Source organism: Archocentrus centrarchus, chromosome 1 (genome assembly GCF_007364275.1).
Source record: "Archocentrus centrarchus isolate MPI-CPG fArcCen1 chromosome 1, fArcCen1, whole genome shotgun sequence".
Lineage (NCBI taxonomy): Eukaryota > Metazoa > Chordata > Actinopteri > Cichliformes > Cichlidae > Archocentrus > Archocentrus centrarchus.
The window spans coordinates 5,870,513-5,890,820 of NC_044346.1; the positions used below are offsets into that span (position 1 = coordinate 5,870,513).

The 20,308-nt window shown below is 42.7% G+C and overlaps 1 protein-coding gene across 1 annotated transcript; it reads left to right on the forward strand.

Annotated features, from left to right (window-relative positions):
• The first annotated feature begins 5,476 nt into the window (after window positions 1-5,476).
• trmt1 (tRNA methyltransferase 1) lies at window positions 5,477-20,275 on the forward strand. The gene is made up of 16 exons (XM_030734003.1): window positions 5,477-5,654; window positions 7,492-7,872; window positions 9,451-9,640; window positions 12,694-12,881; window positions 13,125-13,240; window positions 13,954-14,066; window positions 15,196-15,344; window positions 15,629-15,712; window positions 16,050-16,119; window positions 17,297-17,431; window positions 17,609-17,694; window positions 18,390-18,498; window positions 18,649-18,725; window positions 18,885-19,004; window positions 19,285-19,396; window positions 20,018-20,275. The coding sequence occupies exons 2-16, from the start codon at window positions 7,505-7,507 to the stop codon at window positions 20,090-20,092; spliced, it is 1,992 nt and encodes a 663-aa protein (XP_030589863.1). The 5' UTR covers window positions 5,477-5,654; window positions 7,492-7,504; the 3' UTR covers window positions 20,093-20,275.
• Window positions 20,276-20,308: the final 33 nt, after the last annotated feature.

Below are 20,308 nucleotides of genomic sequence, written 5' to 3' on the forward strand. Positions count from 1 at the left end.
AGGCGGCAGCGGAAAAGGGACAAAAAAAAAAAAAAAGAGAGAGCTCCTCTCTTTTATTTTTGAATGTCAGTGCTGGTTTTCAACTCCCCTCAACACACACGTTTATCGTCTGAGGGAACAGGGGCACGAAATGTGGCACAAAAATAGTCGAGAGGGGGATAAAATATTCAGCAGTTCCGTGCTCTCCCGTCTCCCCTCGCTCCGTGCCAGCGCGGTGTGATGTCCGTTAAGACCGAGTTCCCTCCTCCTCCGGCCGAATGGCAGCTACCGACATGGGACAGACACGCGTTGTTCCCCTCCAAAATGTCGCTTATGCTATATCACAGCGAATTAATGCTTTATTACATCTCCGCCAGAAAGCGGACTCGGGAACCACACGGGGCTATCTTCACTCTGATAAACTCAGATTCTTTAGGTATTTTTTAAAGGAGAAGAGGGGGGTCTACAGCGGAGGGCGATCCTGGCACTCCATCTTTAGCCGACATCAACAGGTCATCCCGGGACACAAATGCGCTGCAACTGTGGGCGAGACAGACGGATGGATCCGGCATGGCGAGAGAAGAGAGGAGAGGAGGGGAAAGGAAAGTAGGGGGCTGGCTGTAAAATCTTAACCCGTTTACCGACAGCAGCCTATACCGTGATATTAGACAAATAAGCAACTACCAGCGTTCTTCAAATGCAGCAGTTATAAGGGGAAAAAATGCACTCCCTCCTCAAACCTCAGGTAGTTTTTGAGAAAGTTCAGGAATGCTGGAGAAAGAGGAGCAGAGGTCTCAAGAAGACACTCGCCCAGGGGGGAGCCCGCGGCGACGAGTGAGTGGAGCCGGTGTGAAGTGGTTAAAGTTTTGGTCTGTCCCCAAGCACCCATCCCCCATAGTAGCCAGCACAACTTTACCACCCCACTCCCCTAAAAAAAAACAATAGCCTAACCTCCACTTCAACAAAACGCCGAAGACCATACGCCACCCTTCTATCCAAATTCACCCGCAGAAATTTAAGCACATTCAAACACACAGCGGTTGACACGGACAACTGGCCAACCCGTCGCCCTCCAACGGGCCGAGTCCGAACCGTTGCACACGGTGACCCACCGCACTGAAACTCACCCCTGGCTGTATTCCGCTGGAAAGTGTTTCAATGGAGGAGCAACGCAGAAGCGGTCTAGTGTCTCCCTCCGCCTCACTACAGACACTCATTCACTGTGACTGTACGCTGCGAACCAGCAGCGGAGCACGCACACAATTCATGCATACACATACATACTTTGCACGTGCGCGGGAGGGCGGGCGTGCACGCACGCAAACACACGTGCGGGCGAGAAGCGCGCGGAGCTATCGAGGAGGAGGACGCAGAGGAGCAGAGCGGGGATTTTTTTATTTCTTTTTTTTTTTAACTCTCCCAGGGGTTGCAGACGGATCGCAGAGCTACCGATGGACAGACAGACAGGTAGAAAGACAGATAAAGAGGCTGTCTGCACTATTTTATTGGCTACTTTGTCCAAGATTTCACCTTGTATCTGCTATAATGTCAGCAGTTCATAGGTGCCTAATCTAAAATGATAGTGTCTTTATATTAAAAAAAGTAAAAGTTGCATGGTCTAATAAGTTAAAACCAAAGTAAAATCAAAGTTTACCTGGCTGGTAATCAAAACAAACCTCACAAAATCTTTCATTTGTCTCTAAAGCCCTTAAATACAAGTTGAGGGTAAATTATAGGCTTACCCCCCCCCCCCCCCCACACACACACACACACACACACACACATTCAGTTTGTTTTCCACTCACTGTAGACAAGGATAAGGAGGAAAGTTCATTTTGCTGCATTTACAAATACTGTGATTTTTTTTTTTTTTTTTTTTACATGTAGAAATGTATATCATTTGTTGTCTACATATTTTTTCATTTTATTGTAGACAATATAATAATAATAATAACGAGGTTTTATTCAATTTTGAATGATGGTTAAAATAAGAGAAATAATATGGAAGGCAGATAGAAAGGCATAGAAAGACAGAAATAACTATATATGTAATGTAACGACAGATGTAGCCTAACGGCATAAAAAGTGGAGGTAATCAGATTACATCTGAAGGAATAACGGACCACAGGTTCGAGCCCACGCGCCGCTGCGGGCAGGTAGACAGGCAGCGTCCCCAGCCGACCCGACTGTCTGAGCCCCACCCACCAGTCCTCCCACTCAACACCACTCACTCACCGGCGTGTCTTTGGTGCTGGAACCAATTCCCTCCAATGCCCGACACCGCACGGACGTGAAAGCCTGCCGGGCCGGCGGTTCGATCCCCGCTGTCTAATGTGTACTGAGAGTGCGTCTAGACTCCGGGCAGGTGAGCCCTCCGGGGCCTCCAGGCGCTGCGCACAGTGAATACTAAACAGGATGAGACTGCATTCAGGCACGGCACTGCGCTCCCCGCTCTCTCTCCCTGTCATGCCAAATACTATTAACTCTATAATTCTCCTGTGTCAGATGTATAGCGCCACGCTCTCTGGGCATTCATTGTCACAGCGCCCCCATCCAGATGTTCAGGCTTGTGTGCACACAGTAGAAGCAGAACCACCTTCTTCTTTTTTTTTTTTTTTTCCATTTACAGTCAACCATGTCCCATTTTATGGAAACTGGGTGCAAACCATTCAATAAACAGATGGTAGATATATGACAGTGAATGCGAGAGAGCCTGCTGTATGCGCGATATATTTCTTTACAGTGTAACTCGTGCACTCGGTGTGAGAGAGCTCCACTGTTCACGCTGCAGCCTATAAAAATACTTTGAACCAGGACAAATACAAACGCCATAAAAAAAAATCTTTACCATAAAAGGTCATCGGGCATAACTTACTCTCTACCACGAGAGCTAGCTGAACTTCTGTTTATGAATAAAATGGGATACGAGGTCTAACCACTTCTGCATTATTTTTTTCCAAACTGACACAAGAGAGCTACAGGGTTTCTTCTGTGCCACAAGTATGCTCGCATGCCCTCTGTATGTCAGCTGAACACATGATCAGCTGTGCAACCAGAGCCAGAGTTACTGTATGAGGTAGGTACTGACAGGAGTTTAATGCTCAGAAAAATTCACCAACTCCCGTAGACTTGTTTTGGGGTATGAGAGTAGACTTGGAAAAATACTTTTAGGTTAGATCTGTATTTTTCAACTGGTTTACTGAAGTTATTATTTTATTAACTATTAGTATTATACTAATACTGATACACAAGAATGCAAATGTGAAACATTGTAATGAATTCAGTTCATTTATCTTAGCACATGCAGAAGATTTTTAATCTAATTGAATCCAATAAAAAGTGAAAATCTAATTGAATATGAAAACATCATTTTGGCTCAAATGGAACCTCACAGTGATCAGATTATAAACTCATCTTTCTCCTTTGCTTGCAGTCAGTAGTTGATTTTGACTAGACTAAAGCATTTCACTGCCAGTTGTACTGTGTACGACCATGTATGTGACAAATAAATCTTGATTGATTGATTACATAAGTATTTGTAGAGCATGCGGACGTTTAATAAAAGAAGCAAAAGTAGCCTCCTTATTATCAGGCAAGAACAGCTGTTGAGTTGTGCTAACATTGTTGCCATTAACTAGTACATCAAACGTAAATTCATTTTTTTTAAATTATAGTACACTTTTAATTTAATTAGCAGCTACCTATACTCACTGGCATTTTTGCTATGTACAACTTGCTAGTACCAGGTTGGACCCCTGTTTTCCCTTCAGACTGACCTTAATTCCTCTGGGCACAGATTCATCAAAGTGCTGGAAACATTCCTCAGAGGTTTTAGTTCATATTTGACATGATGGCATCACACAGATACTGCAGATTTGTTGGGTGCACAATCGTGATGCAAATTTCTTGTTCCACCACATCTCAGAGGTGCTCTATTGGATTGAGATCTGGTGACTGTGGAGGCCGTTTGAGTACAATGAAGGATGGATCCATGCTTTCATGTTGTTTACACCAAATTGTGACCCTCTCATCCGAATGCTGCAGCAGAAATCAAGTTGCATTTGCTGAGCCTTTGTTAACTGTAGCCTCAGTTTCCTATTCTTAGCTCAGAGGGTTTGACATGTTGTGTGTTCAGAGATGCTCCTCTGCACAGCTTGGCTGTAACAAGTGGTTATTCGTGTTACAGTTGCCTTCCTATCAGCTCGTATCAGTCTGGCTATTCTCCTCTGACCTCTGGCATCAACAAGACATTTTCACTCACAGAGCTGCCATTCACTGGATGTTTTCTCTTTTTCGGCCCGTTCACTGTAAACCCTGGAGATGATTGTGTGGGAAAATCCCAGTAGATCAGCAGTTTCTGAAACACTCAGACCAGCCTGTATGGCCACTTAAATCACCTTTCTTCCCCATTCTGATGCTCAGTTTGAACTTCAGCAGGACCATGACTACATGCTTAAATGCATGCATAAATGCATTGAATAGACATCATGTGATTGATTAGATAATTGAATTTACAAGCAGTTGAACAGGTGTACCTGATAAAGTCTTCGGTGAGTGTGTGCAACATTATGTATTTATAACAAGTTTATACAAAGTATAAGCTTTCCATTTTAAATGTAGTGGGAATATCAGCTAATCAAATAAAGGACAGGCATCTGAAATAATACCCAACGTTCTATGAAGTCCAGCTCATTGTAAGGAAGCTCAAACTTGCTAAGAACTGCTATTTCCCAGTCTCTGAATAAACATGGCATTTTTATCTGCTGGAATATTAACAGGCTGAGGTTTGCTGTGCGGTACTTAGATTGCCACAGAAGCACAAAACCCTCTTCAGGACTGCACTGTTGATATTGTGCAAAAAGCCCTCGCAGCTGGTGTAACTATGCTGCTTTCCACCCTTGCTCTCTGCAATAGAAATAAAATTTAACTAAATATGAATTTCCTGGCAGGAAATACATATATAAATCATGTCTAACGCTGTCCCTTTCAGCACACTACCCCGAGTATGACAGCATCCTTAATGCAAGAAAATGGAAAGAACAGCACAAATGCAAGCTTTTAATTGTCTCATCATTCTCATGCAATAACGACCTACATTTCATTGACTGCTCCCGCACAATGACTGCAGCTGCACAGCACTGACCCGCGCTGACCTTATTCTCTCTAAGGCACTTTTTATCTCCTCTCATCATAGGTCTGAATTAATCCATAGGCTATGTTTAGCCTTTTCATCAGAATGCATCACTAACTTCAGGCACGGTGAGATTAAATTAGATTATTCATGAAAGCAGACTGATGTGTTTTCCAGTTTCCTCGCATGTTCACTGCGGGGGGAAAGTAGGCCAGTTTGCTCAGCAGCAGAACGATAGACCCTCTCCCTCGTGTGTCCTCACGTTACACCGTTTCCCTGACATTACACGGCTGTAGGCGGAGGGGAGGCGGAGGGAGGGAGGAAGGGGGGCGGGGACCAGCTTTAAGCGCTCGCTTTTCTGGCCGCGCGGGCTTCCGTACAGTCGCTCGCTTCAAACATGGCAGCCTCCATGTGCTAACGTGAGAGCGGACTGCAAGCGGAGTGTAGCAGCAAGTAAACAGCCAGCCTAGGGCTGCCTGCTGCTTTTGGACATAACGTATTTAGCAAAACAGGAGAGCAGTGTCTATTACAGGAGAGGACACAGGTAAAAGCGTTTAACCCTGCTTATTTAGCCTAGCCAGCGAGCATGCTAATTAGTTTGCGGCGCTGATTTACTGACAACTTAAACATAGGCTGCCGCTCCAGTTTAACGGAGCAGAAATTAACTCATTGTTATTTTATTGAACGACTAAAGGCTAAAAGCGGTGAAGGTAAGTTAAAGGTACATTTCAGAGGATATTTCATACTTATTCTCCGGGCAGACTGAAGTGCTAAAAGAATCTTAATCCATCAATGAGTGGGGCTGAGCTCCGCTCGGCAGCAGCTGTGTGAGCCATTTAAAAAGTCAAAACCTCCTCAGGGACGGAAAGAATATCATTGAGCTTTTGATGGGAATCATAAACGTACGTGCACGTTGGAACGACGACATTTGCAGGTTAATTTGCTATAAATAGTGTAAAAATGCGCTAAGTCACACTTCAATGAAACTAAACTCATTTGTGGCTCTTGTGTGTACCGCACATATGAAATATGAAGTGGTGAGATCGCTGACATAAAATTCACATTTTTGAAAATTGACTTACTGTTTAAAGCTCAAACAAAAGTGGGGAAAAACGAGAGGCTCATGAAAACTACACTTTTTTTGATTAATTGGAGGGAAAAAAACGATGCGAATAACAAATGCTTATTCAACAGAATCACCCAGCGGTGATCTGTACACTATACAATACTGTCTTATATTAGAGAACAGCTAATGTGCTGTTGCCACTGATCACTTACTTATCCAACATTATGACTGAGGGAAAACCAGCATACAGAGTGCTTGGCCACCACGTACTAGCAGACCTTTGATTCTTCACAGCAGTTTGTATGCATGAACTCCAGACACTGTCAGGAGAGTGAAGTCGGGATGTTTTCTGAAGGTACCCATTCTCACACATGCCTCAGATGTGTTCCTGCTACTGGGAATATTTAGTTTGATTTGTGTAGGGGTAGGGTACCTGGATAGAGCCTCTAGGAGCTAGAATACATGAGACCCGCTCGCTTGCTATGAACTCACCTGAAAAAATTCCTGCACTGCTCTAATGTGGCCTTAACTCTGCATCATACAAAGTTTCTATAGGCTGCCTGTAAAACATGGATGCAGCCCCCATGATATCAGCCATTGCTTTAGGACAGATTTTGAAGCCTCTACATGAGCACTTTGGCTTCCATGATAGAGGGCTGCAGTTTATCAGATTTTAATATCAGCGGACATTTTTGGCTTCCAGTCACTATGAAAGCAAGATAATTGGGGGGGAAACATTTACTCTGTCATGTTCAAAAGACCAACCTGTGGTGGAGACAGGCGGTTTCTTCAGTGAGGCAGGCTTTACAGTCAAAAACAGGAAGTAATTTTGTTGTTTTTACAGCACCTGATATATTTGCAAGTAAAAATGTATGCATATAGTGCAGTAGAGTACTACTGAAAAGGGAAACTCGTGTCATTGTTGATGAACTTATAGGCAAAGTCGGATGACTGTTGCATCAGTCGTGCTCTACTGATGTAGTATTGTGGTGGTAGTATTCTGGTGACTGCAAAGGCCACATTTACATACTCATCAGAGCACTCGGTGAGCCTTCTTGCTCAGGTGATGAGGACACTGTCAGGATAGTTTGTTGAGCTTCAGCATGTCCTGCTCAGTACTGATCTTGGTTGTGGTTCCTTTAAAAAAAAAAAAAAAAAAAAAAAAAGCACATTTAATGGCTCTCGATTGACAATATTTGTGATTCAAATCTAAGTTGAGGAAACTGTGAAGGCTTTTTTATTTATTTTTTTTAAATCAGCATACCTGTAGAGATGTTTTCATCTTAAGACATGTTCAATGTGTGTTTTTTTGCAGCCGTTGTGCATTTATGCTAGTGCGGACAGCCCGGCTGTTCCCCTTCGTCGTCTCCCATCACCTGCGTTCTTCTCACGCTCATTCAGCCAGGCGGGCATTTCAGTGGAGTCCTGGTGGCGCTGCTGCTGTGGCTGCCGGCAGGGGAGTGAGATTCATGGAAACTGAAGTTCCCACCACTAACCCTACAACCTCACCTGCTGAATCTTCAGCAGATGGCACAGGCCCGCCCGCCACTGATGCTACAGGTGGCCAGGAGAAGACACCGTCTGCAGGACTGTTACCAGGAGAGACGGTTGTTAAAGAGGGAAAGGCAGCCATCTTGTTTCCTAGTGCCAATGAGGTGTTTTATAACCCAGTCCAGGAGTTCAACAGAGATTTAACGTGAGTATACCCGGTACTGTAACCTATGCTGTAGCCTTAAGTGTACCTTCCAAAAATTTAAATTAAAAAGACTCCCATCAACTGTGACACGTCTGTTGAAATACAGCATGTCGATAAGCACAAGGATAATACCTCTGTGAAATGAATTGTAGCAGGTAGTAATTGTAGCTTGTTCTCCCAGCATATGCATTGCACATATGGAGTTTCCTCATTTTCAGAGCTCTGACAGACTGTGTGTAGACCCAGTCTGTCCTGAAGTCTTCGCTCCTCCCTGGATTTCAGTCAAAGTAACTGCTAATTAATTAATTATTAATTAATTAGCCAGCCACCTTGTACAGGCTCCTTTCACACCTGATGGCAGAGCAACACAGACACAGCAGTATGCGATCTCAAATTCAAAAACATTGGGATCCTGTTGTAAAATGTAAATAACAGAATGCAGTGCATAAAGATTTTACTAAAATATTAGTTCATTTTGAATTTAACGGCAACAGTGTGTCTCCAAAAACTTGGGATGGGGCAACAAAACGCTGTAACAGCTGGAGGAACATTTTGTAACTCACTGGACTCATTTGCAACTGGTTAGTAATAAAAAGCACTCTTAGAGGTTCACCAAACTGTCTAAAAATTGCAGATTAAGCAGCCATATGTAAAGATACTTCAGAAATGCTGCTGTCTTCTCTGAGCCAAAGCTCATTTAAAATGGACCGAGGCAAAGTGGAAAACTGTTGTGTGGTCAAAATTTGAGATTCTTTTTGGGAAGCATGGACACTGCAACCTCTGGACTAAAGAGTAGAGGGACCATCTGGCTTGTTATCAGCACTCAGTTCAAAAGCCTGCATCTCTGATGGTATGGGGGTGCATCTGTGCCTGTGAAACTGGCAGCTTGGACATCTGGAAAGGCGCCATCCATGCTGAAAGGTATACACAGGCTTTAGAGCAACATAAGCTCTCCACCAGGTGATGTTTTCTTTCAGGGAAGGTGTTGCATACTTTAGCAAGACAATGCTAAACTGTATACTACAGCTATAACAGCAGCATGGCTTCGTAGTAAAGAGTCTGGGTGCTGAACTGGCCTGCCTGCAGTCCACAGGCTGGGTCCTTTGACAGGATGAATGTTGCATAACTTGAAACTACCTAAAGCGTGTCCACTGGCCACTGGATCAAAAACTAACCAGTTCTTTGTTCTTCATAAGCCATCAAGTTTAATTAAATTTGCCATTATTTTTTGTTAGGTAGTTTTGAGAGGTTCTACTACAGAGTAACACTCAGGACTGAAAACCTAAAACCTTCTTAGTGGAGGTAAAAGTTTACTGTCAGCAGGACAACACATATCACATCTCCAGTTCATCTCCAGTTGCAGTTTGACTTGAGTATCTTTGGAAAAATGGGTTCACATCTGCAAGAAACTGATTTGTGATTTTTCTAACTGCTAACTGGTCTCTGTGTGGAGGGAATCACAGACGGCGCGTTTGAAGGAGAAATTCCTGAGAATTGTTGTTGCTCTGGTTGTACCCTGTTATCATCTTTACCTCTTAGTATACATTTAGAAAGAAGGAATCCTTTTCTTGTTTCCAGATGTGCTGTGATCACAGAGTTTGCGAGAGAGCTGCTGGCTCAGCGGGGGGTGAAGGTGGTGGTGCCAGGGGAAAAGGAGAGGGTGGTGGTCTCTCTGTCAGAGGAGACGAACGAGGCCGACGTACACACGGAGGAGAAAAATGGATCAGAGGAGCCGGCTGTAAAGGCAACTGTGGGGGAGAAATGTGAGGTAAGTAAGGGATTTTTAGTGCAGTTGCACACCAGCAGATTTTTATTGCTGTGACTGCCAAATCTCCACATAAGAATGTGTGAATAGAAACATAGAATTTAAAGACTTTTTTGTCTTATGCTAATACATATGGAGTTTTCTGCCTTTCTGTACCTTCCTTTCATGTGTATTTTCATTTCTAGTATCTCAAAAAATATGGAAACATAAATTTCTCCTTGCAAATTTGACAGGTTAGACTTTAAGCTAACACAGAGGTGCACAAATGAGAACTTGATAAGTGACTTTTTCCCTAAGAACACCACTATAAACTGGGCTTAAGTGTGTGTTTGACTCCTTCAGATGTTTACATTCACCAGTCACTTTACTAGGTACTTCTGTTCTGCTGCTTGTTAATGCAATTTGTCTAATCAGCCAATCACACGGCAGCAACTCAATGTGTTAAGCATGTAGACATGGTCAAGATGACCTGCTGAAGTTCAAACTAAGCATCAGAATGAGGATAAAAGGTGATTTAAGTGACTTTGAACGTGGCACGGTTGTCTGTGCCAGATGGGCTGGTCTGAGTGATTTGGAAACTGCTGATCTGCTGGGATTTTCCAACAGAACCATCTCTAGGGCTTACAGGGAATGGTCTGAAAAAGAGAACATATCCAGTGAGCAGATGGGTGAAAATGCCTTGTTGATGCCAGATGTTGGAAAGTAGCCAGATTGCTTTGAGCTGAGGAAGGCAACCGTAACTCAAAGAACCACTTGTTACAAGGTATGCAGAAGAGCATCTGTGACTGTAAATGTTGAAGCAGATGGGCTACAGCAGCAGAGGTCCACACTGGGTGCCACTCCTGTCAGCTAAGAACAGGAAACTGAGGCAACATATCACACAAGCAAATCATCTCAAACCAGGTTCTTGAACATGATAGTGAGTTCATTGTGCTCAAATGGCCTCCAGAGGCACCAGATCTCAGTCCAATAAAGCACCTATGGGATGTGATGGAACAGGAGCGTCACATCATAGATGTGCAGCTGATGGCAGCAACTGTGTAATGTTATGTCACCGTGGACCAAAATCTCTGAAGATTGTTTCCAGCAGCTTGTTGAATCTGTCAGTGTAGAAGGAAGACAGATCTGAAGGCAAAAGGGAGTCCAAACCAGTACTAAAAGGTGTACCTAATAAAGTGTCTGTAGAGTGCATCTTGTGCTGTACATGGTATGTATGGTATGTAATGGAATAGTAATAATGGCAAAATAACAAGTGTCAGTTTAAAGTAGTAAATGTTGTATTTGTTGACTTGTGTTATTGTGCTGTGTTGGAAGGGCAGATGCAGTGTGTCATTTTTGCATGGAGTAGGCCCTTTGCAACTTTGTATCCAGTTAAAGTATTGTCAAGCGAAAGAATGAGCTGCTTAGTTAGTTAGAAATATACTGTAGTATAATAATATATAATAAGCTCAAATTATTCATGTCCAGTTATTTACAAATCAGTACCTGTTATCCATGACCTACTTCAACATGTTTGTGTAATCAGATTAAAAATCTGTCATGCTACACATATCTGATTTATTTATTTTTCTTTACTGCACTACAACCTTCTTAAAGTATGTTTAAAAAGAACAAAGAAAAAATGAATATATACAAAATACAAAACTATTCCCTTAAAAGGAAATGCTGCCTGGAGAGTGAGCTGCCACGGCGGAGGTTTGCACTCTTGGAGTACTTATTGTTTAATTTTTTTTATGATATTCTGAACAGAAATCTCCAATTTGGTAGCACTCGTCAGTTTGAGAGTATTTTGTTCATGCATATAGTCCAGAACCTGATTTATTTGCATCTGAAAAACTTTGACTCCAATAAAATGAAGCAAGGATCAGATTTTAATAAACTTGTAATACAAAAATGTATGTTGTTAATGTAATTTATCAACTGGGGAATTTTCATAGTGATATCAGTTAAATTTGTCACGCTGTTGACGTATAACACCTTACACATGACATTAAAGACTTCAGGCTCTTTGGATCATAATGACGTGAACAGTGACTGAAACCTGAAGTCAAAGGAAAACGTGGCAAAAACAAAACAAGTGCTGTTTTTATTTATTATAATGGGCTTCTGTGTCTAGCAGCCAGGTATTAACGCTGCCAGAGGGATCTGCCAGGCTAAAAATATATGCAGCAGTTCGAGTGCACAATGGTCTGATAAAGGCGAATTTCACACTTTGGTAGCCTCAAGTGGTAGAGAAGGCAATTAGATCATTTTCAAGAAACTTCAAAATATTTCATGAAGTTGAAATAATCTCATTAGTGTCATTAGACTGAAGTATTTTTTTTCTTTTTAATTGGAACAGTTGTTGGTGATCCCAGCCTTCTCTAAATACAGCGCTCACATTTTTAATTAGCAGTTTGACTTTGAGTTGATTACTTCTCATTAAAGAAAAAGATCTCCCGAGAGCGACCAGCTTTCAAATAAATACATTTTTTTTGTGGAAATATGTATTATATACAAAGTATTATTTTCTTTTTTTTTTTTTTTTTTGCATTTTTGGTTACAGCTGTTGTGAATTGACCTTTTGAAAAAGAGTTTTTCTGCATAACTAATCATAAAAATGCAAGTTTTTCATAGAATCATTGATAACATGACTGTACCAAAAAAGACTTGTTGTAGTGATGAGTGCGTAGAGCACTAACACCTCACTTTGCAGTTCACTTCAGCACTGTTTGAGCACCTTTCAGCCAGTTTCTCTATCCTCTTGCAGAATTGATGATTGATTGATTGATTGTTGAATTGATTGATGAAGCACAGTGAGGAATGTTGATGCTAAAGAGTTTTTTTTCCCATCATGAGTTGGTAGCGACCAAAGAGAGGCTCAACTCAGTGAATGTAGTTGTAACTTTTATTATAGGTTTTGTATTTTGTGTATGTATAAAAAACAGCAACTCTGTGTTAACAGGTTTGCCATATTGTAATTGTAGGCCAGTAATGTTTAAATTTTGTGTTTAGGACTTGTTTCTGCTGCTGCCATAAGACCAAAAATGTGTGTTTCCTCAAACCTTTTGTGTCAGCATGGTCTTCGTGTCCTGGAGGGCCTAGCAGCATCAGGTTTGCGCTCGGTGCGTTTTGCTCTGGAGGTCCCGGGCTTGCAGAGCGTCACTGCCAATGACTTCTCTGTGAAGGCTGCAGCCCTGATTGCCAGGAATGCCCAATACAACGGAGTGAGCCACCTGCTCCAGCCCAGCTGCAGAGATGCCAGGTACGATTACTCGGCGTGTTCTGCTGTTGTACCTCAGACACTCTTATCAGGTCCTCTGTGCCATCTTGTATTTTTCCCATACTTTAATTTTTTCATTCCTCCTCCTTGTTCACGTTTCTCTCCTTTTATCCCCTTTAATTAATTCCTTTTCATGCTTTTCTGAAGGAATCACCTTTTTTTCTTGCCTCTATTATCCAAATTTTATTTTTTTTAATCATTTCCTCTCCCTGTTTTTATGCACAGCATCCTGATGTATGAGATGCGAGGGAAGAAGGATCGCTATGATGTCATTGATCTGGACCCCTACGGTAGCCCCGCCTCTTTTCTGGATGCTGCTGTGCAGGCTGTCAGCGAAGGAGGTGGGCAGTTCAATCTGTCAGTCATCCCATCAGCTCTTCTGCTCTCAGTCATGAATTTGAAATAATGAAAGTTAAAATTGGAGATAACAATTACTGCAGATATTCAAGAGGCAGAGGCTACAGACGTGTGTGTGTGTGTGTGTGTGTGTGTGTGTGTGTGTGTGTGTGTGTGTGTGTGTGTGTGTGTGTGTGTGTGTGTGTGTGTGTGTGTGTGTGTGTGTGTGTGTGTGTGTGTGTGAGAGAGAGAGATTAAATGTTAACTGGTTGAAAAGTTGACACCACGAGAGTTGTTTTTAATACTGTGTTTCAATCCCCTTCAAAGAAGTTTGTGCAGCTTTAAGGGAGTGAATTCAGTTCATTTTTCAAAATTCAGCATGAAATCGGTTCGACAGCTGGATCAGAAGTGGGTCAGATGATGATTGTGAAATAAATCTTGTTTGGTTTTTATCCTATTTAAGCGTCAAAATGACTTTGCTTGTCACAAAGCACAGAATATTGTTTTTTTTTTTTTTTTTTTTTTTTTTTTCTTGAGAGCCCACTTGACACATTAACTGAAACCCCTTGATATGAATAACATCACCCACTGTGCACATCTAGACAGTTAACTGAGGGTTACTTTACTTTCTGAATTATGAATGGCATTCTGTTATATTTCCCAAGTTTCTCTTTTGTCGTCTTCACTGGCGGTCTCCGTCTGTCTCCGTCTCTCTTAGGTCTTTTGTGTATAACATGTACAGACATGGCTGTGATGGCAGGAAACAGCGGAGAGACTTGCTACAGCAAATATGGATCAGTTTCCATCAAAGCCAAATACTGTCATGAAATGGTGAGGGCACAGAGTACACACACTCACACACACACACACACACACACACACACACACACTCTCTCTGTGTCTCTCAAAAATGTGAAAATGATATGTGCATCTGTACATGTACAGACATGTCATCATGTTCACATTATTGTGTGCTTACAGAATGGATCTGAGCGTCACAGTAACGCTGTAAGGGTCGTCACAGGCAACAATTTAGCCAAGTGAGATTTTGTGACATTAAAAGCCAACATTTTGTTCTTGTTGTGATCTTCTGAGGTTGTTATCCTTCAGTGTACACTTTGTGACAGTAAATAGCAGAGCAATGATCAGCTGCCTCTCCATGAGTTCCTCTTCCCGTGGGCGAACTTCAGCTCCACCGTCACTACCTGGACTGCAGGTAGTGACAGTATTCCCTGTTCAGTTTAGAGACACCAGTTCCAGTCTACGTTGTTCCTCCAGCTAGCAGCTGAGTTTGTCAGAATCGGAGACTCAGGATAGGGGAGTGGCATGACGAGTGCCACAACAGTGACCTTCCTGTAGGGCAACATGAGACAGGAAGACCTGTAGGTATCTGGTTAGCAATGACTGAAATTTCAAAATAAGAGTGAGGGGGATTGTCCAGTTATCTAAATCAAACACCCAGTTTTCTCAGAGGGATCTAGAAGGATAAAAATAAATTGCACAATATACTTGGGCAGCCGTCCAAATAGCATCTTTGTGTAGGAAATGCCGTTGGTGTACTTGTTGAATATTTGCTGTGGCAGAAATACAGGAAAAGAGCAACTGTTGAATGTGTTCACAGCGCAGCCGAAGCGCTTGTTGTTCTGATAAATGGCCTTTTTGTACCATCTCATGTGTTAACATGATCCGATGTCATGCTGCACACAGCAGTTTTCCACACAGTAGTAAAACGTGCACATTTTCTGTGTGCAGTTGGAATACTCTGTCTAAAAAGGCAGTAATAGAATATAAATGTGCTGAACCTTTTGATGAAGAAGAATCCTTTGTAGCTGAATAAAACTTTTTGTTCAACTTGTAATTTTCTCTCATCCCTGTAAACAGATCTCTCTGATCTTTTTACAGATTTTTACAACAAGAAAACAGTTCTGAATGTGTGCGTTTCTCCACCTTTGACCTCCAGGCTCTGCGTATCATCCTCCACAGTTTGGACCAGAGGGCAGGAGTGTACCAGCGATACATCCGGCCCCTGCTCTCCGTCAGTGTCGACTTTTATATTCGGGTCTTTGTCCGCGTCTTCACAGGACAGGCTACGGTCAAAAACTCAGCCAGGTGCTCACTCACTGACACACACACACACACACATTCATGCACTGTCTTCTAACAAAGGCTGATATATAAGGTACTGATGAAAGATGAGTGATCCTGAAACTGGGAAACTGCAGCGACAAATACAAAAACTAATGCCAGTCGAAGGATTTGTAAGATGAAGGAATAAAAGTAAAATAATAGAACACATCTGGGTACGTGATGGTAAGTTTATATGTGACTGATGTGCTCAGTACACAAAAACACAAAGTAACACTGTAGTTGATTCCCGTCTCTCTGTGTTGCAGTAAACAGGCTCTGGTGTACAACTGTGTCGGCTGTGGGTCTTTCCACTTGCAGAGAATGGGCAGGAGAACAAGCAATGGAAAACAGTGAGACACTAAACACTCCACTGCTGCTTCTAATGATGTTTTGGATGCAAATCAATCAATTTGCAGCTTAAAAATAAAGTCTTCACCCTGATTTCAGATCTTTGTTTTGTGATATTTCTGGAAATTATCAGCATTTTGAGGCAGAAAAAAGGTCCATTTAAAAATCATCATGGTTAGAAAACCTTATCTTTAGTGAGGAGCTGTAGATGGATCGGTTTGGCCTAATGCTTTACTCTTAAATGGAAGGGTAGCTAAACAGCACTTAGCTCAGGATGCTGTTTGTTGTTTGCTTTGAGGATCACTGCGTGCAGTAAAGTTGATTTCTGTTGGATTTCAGCATGAAGTATTCTGCTGCCACCGGGCCACCGGTTGGACCAGAGTGTGAGCACTGTGGACAGAGACATCAGGTGACACACAAACACACCCCATCAGCATCCTGCTGCGTCTCAATGAGAATATCACATAAAGCAGGGATCCTCAAATCCAGGCCTCGAGGTCCTGCAGGTTTTAGATGTGTCTCTGCTTCAACACACCTGAGTCAAATATAGAAGTCATTAGCAGGACTCTGGAGAACTTGACTGCATACTGAGGAGGAAATTCAGCCATTTGAATCAGGTGTGTTGGATCAGGGACACATCTAAAACCTGCAGGACACCGGCCCTCGAGGCCTGGATTTGAGGATCCCTGATATAAAGTGTATATGCAGTACTAAAGTTTTCATTTTGATGGTTATGGCTTATAGGAGTTGCAGTACACTTTTTTTTTTTTTTTTTTTTTTAAATATTTATTATAACCCCAAATTACTGCATTCGTGCAGCTTGTGGCACTTGCTGAGGTGTTACTGAAGCACAGGTTGCGTTGATGGCCGCCCTCAGCTTGTCTGTATTTTTGTCCCGGGTTCATCTCATCTTCCTCTTAACAATACTCCGTAGATTCAGGTTGGAGGAGCTGGCTTGAAAACGAGCACGGTAATAACATGGTCAGCAAACCATTTGGTACTAGCTTTGGCACTGTGGGGAGGTGCAAAGTCCTGCTGGAAAAGGAAATTAGCATTTCCAGAAAGGGTGTCAGCAGATGGAATAATGAAGTGCTCTAAAATCTCCTGCATTGACTTTGGACTTTATAAATCACGGTGGACCAACTGCCGCCACCACCACCACCAGCAGATGCCACGGCACCCCAGATCATCACATACCGTGGATTCTGAGCCTCACCGCTCTTCCTCCAGACTCTAGGACCTTGATTTCCAAATGAAATGCAAAATTTTATTTTCATCAGAAAAGAGGACTTTGGACCACTGAGCAAAATCCAGTTCTTTTTCTCTCCTTAACCCGGGTCAGAGACAGGTCCCAGAACAGAGCTAAGCAGCCAGATATATATAATATAGTGTATTTAGGTACAAATGTAAAATTAGCAGACATTTATTTGTTTTATTTTTTATTTTTAAACAATTGTTCTGTGAGAACACAGGTTAACAGCATGCCCAGATGTGAGCTTTGCCTAATCTTCTCTGGTGGTTTATGGTTGTGACGGTGTCAGCATATGTGAAACACCCTTTGAACCCTGTGCCTGTCCTCTCTGTAGCTGGGTGGTCCTATCTGGGCAGAGCCCATCCACGACTTGGAGTTTGTCCAGAAAGTTTTGTCTGCCGTGTCGGGGAACCCTTCTAGATTTGGGACATCTAAACGTATCGAGGGCATGCTGAGCATGGTGACTGAGGTACTCATTCTCCTGTTTATCGTATATGCCGTCATTATTGGAACAGGTACCATTTAATGGTATTGTCATGCGGGTGCAGTTGGCTTTATTAGCTGGCTTTTTGTTGCGTGAGACTGAATGTGAACAGTTTCCTCTCAGACTGATGCTTTATCACCTGTGATGTGCTCTTTGTTTCAGGAGTTGGAGGATGTGCCGCTTTATTACACCGTGGACAATCTGAGCAGCACAGTACACTGTAATACTCCACCCCTGCTCCAGTTTAGGTACACACACACACACACAGAGTGGTGTCCAAAAGAAAAAAGAAACCCAGTGAGCAGCAGCTCTCTGTCCAAAAATGCCTTATTGATGCTGGAGGTCAGAGGAATGCCCAGACTGAGCTGATAGGAAGGCAGCAGTTACTCAAATAACTCATTGCAACCAAGGTATGCAGAGGAGCATCTCTGACCATACAATATGTCAACCATTGATAAGGTACTCTCTGGCACACAGCGCTGACTCAAATAAGCCACCTGTTGTTTAAACCTTTTGTTTGCAAGGGTCAGCCAGTAAGGAGAAAGTTGTGTTGAAGGGAGGGGGAAGGCAGCTGAAACAGGCACCAAGGCCCTGTGTAACATAAATGTGTTATTTTTGAACTATGAGTCACACAAAGCTCCAGTAAAATCCAGAAGAAATATTATGGAGTTAGAAATTAGCATAACTGACCCCCCCCCCCCCCCTTAAAGTTCTCCTCAACCATCTATATCTAACAGTGAGTCTGTGGCAGCTTTCACCTTATTGTTTTGGTTATTCTCTCGATCCCTGTATGAATGAATGTCTTGTTTCAGGTTCTCTCCAGGTCTCTAGCTCATCCACAGTTTGGTGTTTGTCTGGTCTGTTGAGGAACCCATCTTCCTTCTTCCTCCTGCATTTGTCACAAACTAAATCAGCTCATCTCTCTCTCTCTCTCTCTCTGCAGGTCTGCTCTCCTTCACGCTGGTCACAGGGTCTCCCTCTCTCACGCCTGTAAAAATGCCATCAAAACAGACGCTCCTCCTGCAGCCATCTGGGACATCATGCGGTGCTGGGTAAACTTTACCAAAAAAAAAAAAAAGCTGCTGTTGCTCGAAGGTTTCCATACCTTCCCGGAAATGTCGACGTTAAATAAATAATGAAGATGAGCGGATTTCCGAATCTCGGAATGCATAATTTAAAGGACATTTGTTGTTTTGCTTTAGGAGAAAATCAACCCTGTGAAAAGGGAGAAATTATCTCCGACCAGCCCCGCATTCAAGATCCTCTCCACTGAGCCCAGGTGAGACCAGTCCCGCCACTTTCAGTCGTCATTTAACATTATTGGTTTAATCGCACTTTAAGGAGGTGATGATTCTACTGTCTTTGAAAAATGCAGCGCCTAACCTGCAGACCTATAGTACTTATATATATGTGTGTGTGTGTGTGTGTGTGTGTGTAGCTTTGAGGCCTGCTTCACTGTAAGGGAGGATGCCAACCCTCAGTCCCGTAAGCGCCACCTGACGCGGTTCCAGGAGAATCCTCAGGCCTTCTGGGGACCCAAAGCTCGGGCCAAAGCTGGGTAACCATAAGAGCAAGTAGTTTTTAAAGGTTTCCAGAAGTCACAAATATACTTAGATCAAGTAAACACCCTGAATTAGTTACTTAAACTACTGGTAAGCAGTTCACTTTGGACAAAAAAAGCCATGCACTCATGTTCACTGGGACCTTCTTCCGTTTTGCTTTATTTCTTTTACATGTTCCTCCTTCTGTCACCTTCACCTTTTCCCTCTTTCCTTCTAACGCTTCTCTCTAATCAGACTGCCTCCTCGATTCACTGCTAACTTTGTTCTCTCCTCCAGTGGTGGAATCTCTGACCTCCAAGACAAGAGGAAGAAGTGCCAGAACAAGAGGAAGAACCAGATCACAGATTCGTCTCAGCTCAAGAACTTCCCCTGCAAAAAGTTCAAACAGGTCAGATTTACTGAACACATTTTAAATATGCCCGGTAAAGTTGAGCAAAAACACGACTCTGGTTGACCACCACCAGAATGGATGTATAAAGATGTAGCTTTTTGCTCATAGGTTGTTCACCTTGTTATAAAATTCTGCCCCCAAGTGGCCAAAGGAGGCTTTAAAAAAAATCTGTCTCTGGGATTTTCTGCATGTCTAACATTTTGAATGATGTTGTGGCACAGCGCAGTAAAATCAGAGCAGAAGCCATTGTTTCTGTTGCAGCAGCTGACTGAGTCACTGCAGGTGAGGATCGCTCCAGCATGGCAGGTTCTTTATCATATTGTTGGCACACACACACACACACACACACACACACACAGTCCCTCTGAATTAAAGGCAGGCAATTACCTAAATACTAATTACTCCTGTAAAGTCTTCATGTCCTGGGTGGAAAATGAAACAGCAGGCTTGTGCTGATGAATTAGTCTCCTCCATAGGTTGCTTTGGCAGGTTGCCACACACTGCTGGTTTCCTGCCAGAGAAGCTGCACGCCGCTTCACCAGCCACAGCCAAAATGTACCCCTGGCTGTTTAGACGTTATTACATCGACTTTTCTCAGTATTTTATCTTTTCTTTCAGGGAACCTGTACGCACGGAGACGAGTGCTGCTATACCCACAATGTGCAGCAGACAAATGAAGACAAAATGGAATGATTCAATTTTATTTTAAAATAATCTTATTTGTGGAATTTGAATGGACCTTCACAGGGCAGGATGACGTTTCAGGCAGATTATTTTGGATTTTTTTAAAAGTTAATGTACATAACATTTCTGATTTAGTTTTATTCCAGACTGTTTTTCTTCCCCCCCCTTTTTTCCTGACTGTCAGCATGTGTTCACACCAATAAAGTCACTGCTATGACTTTAAAT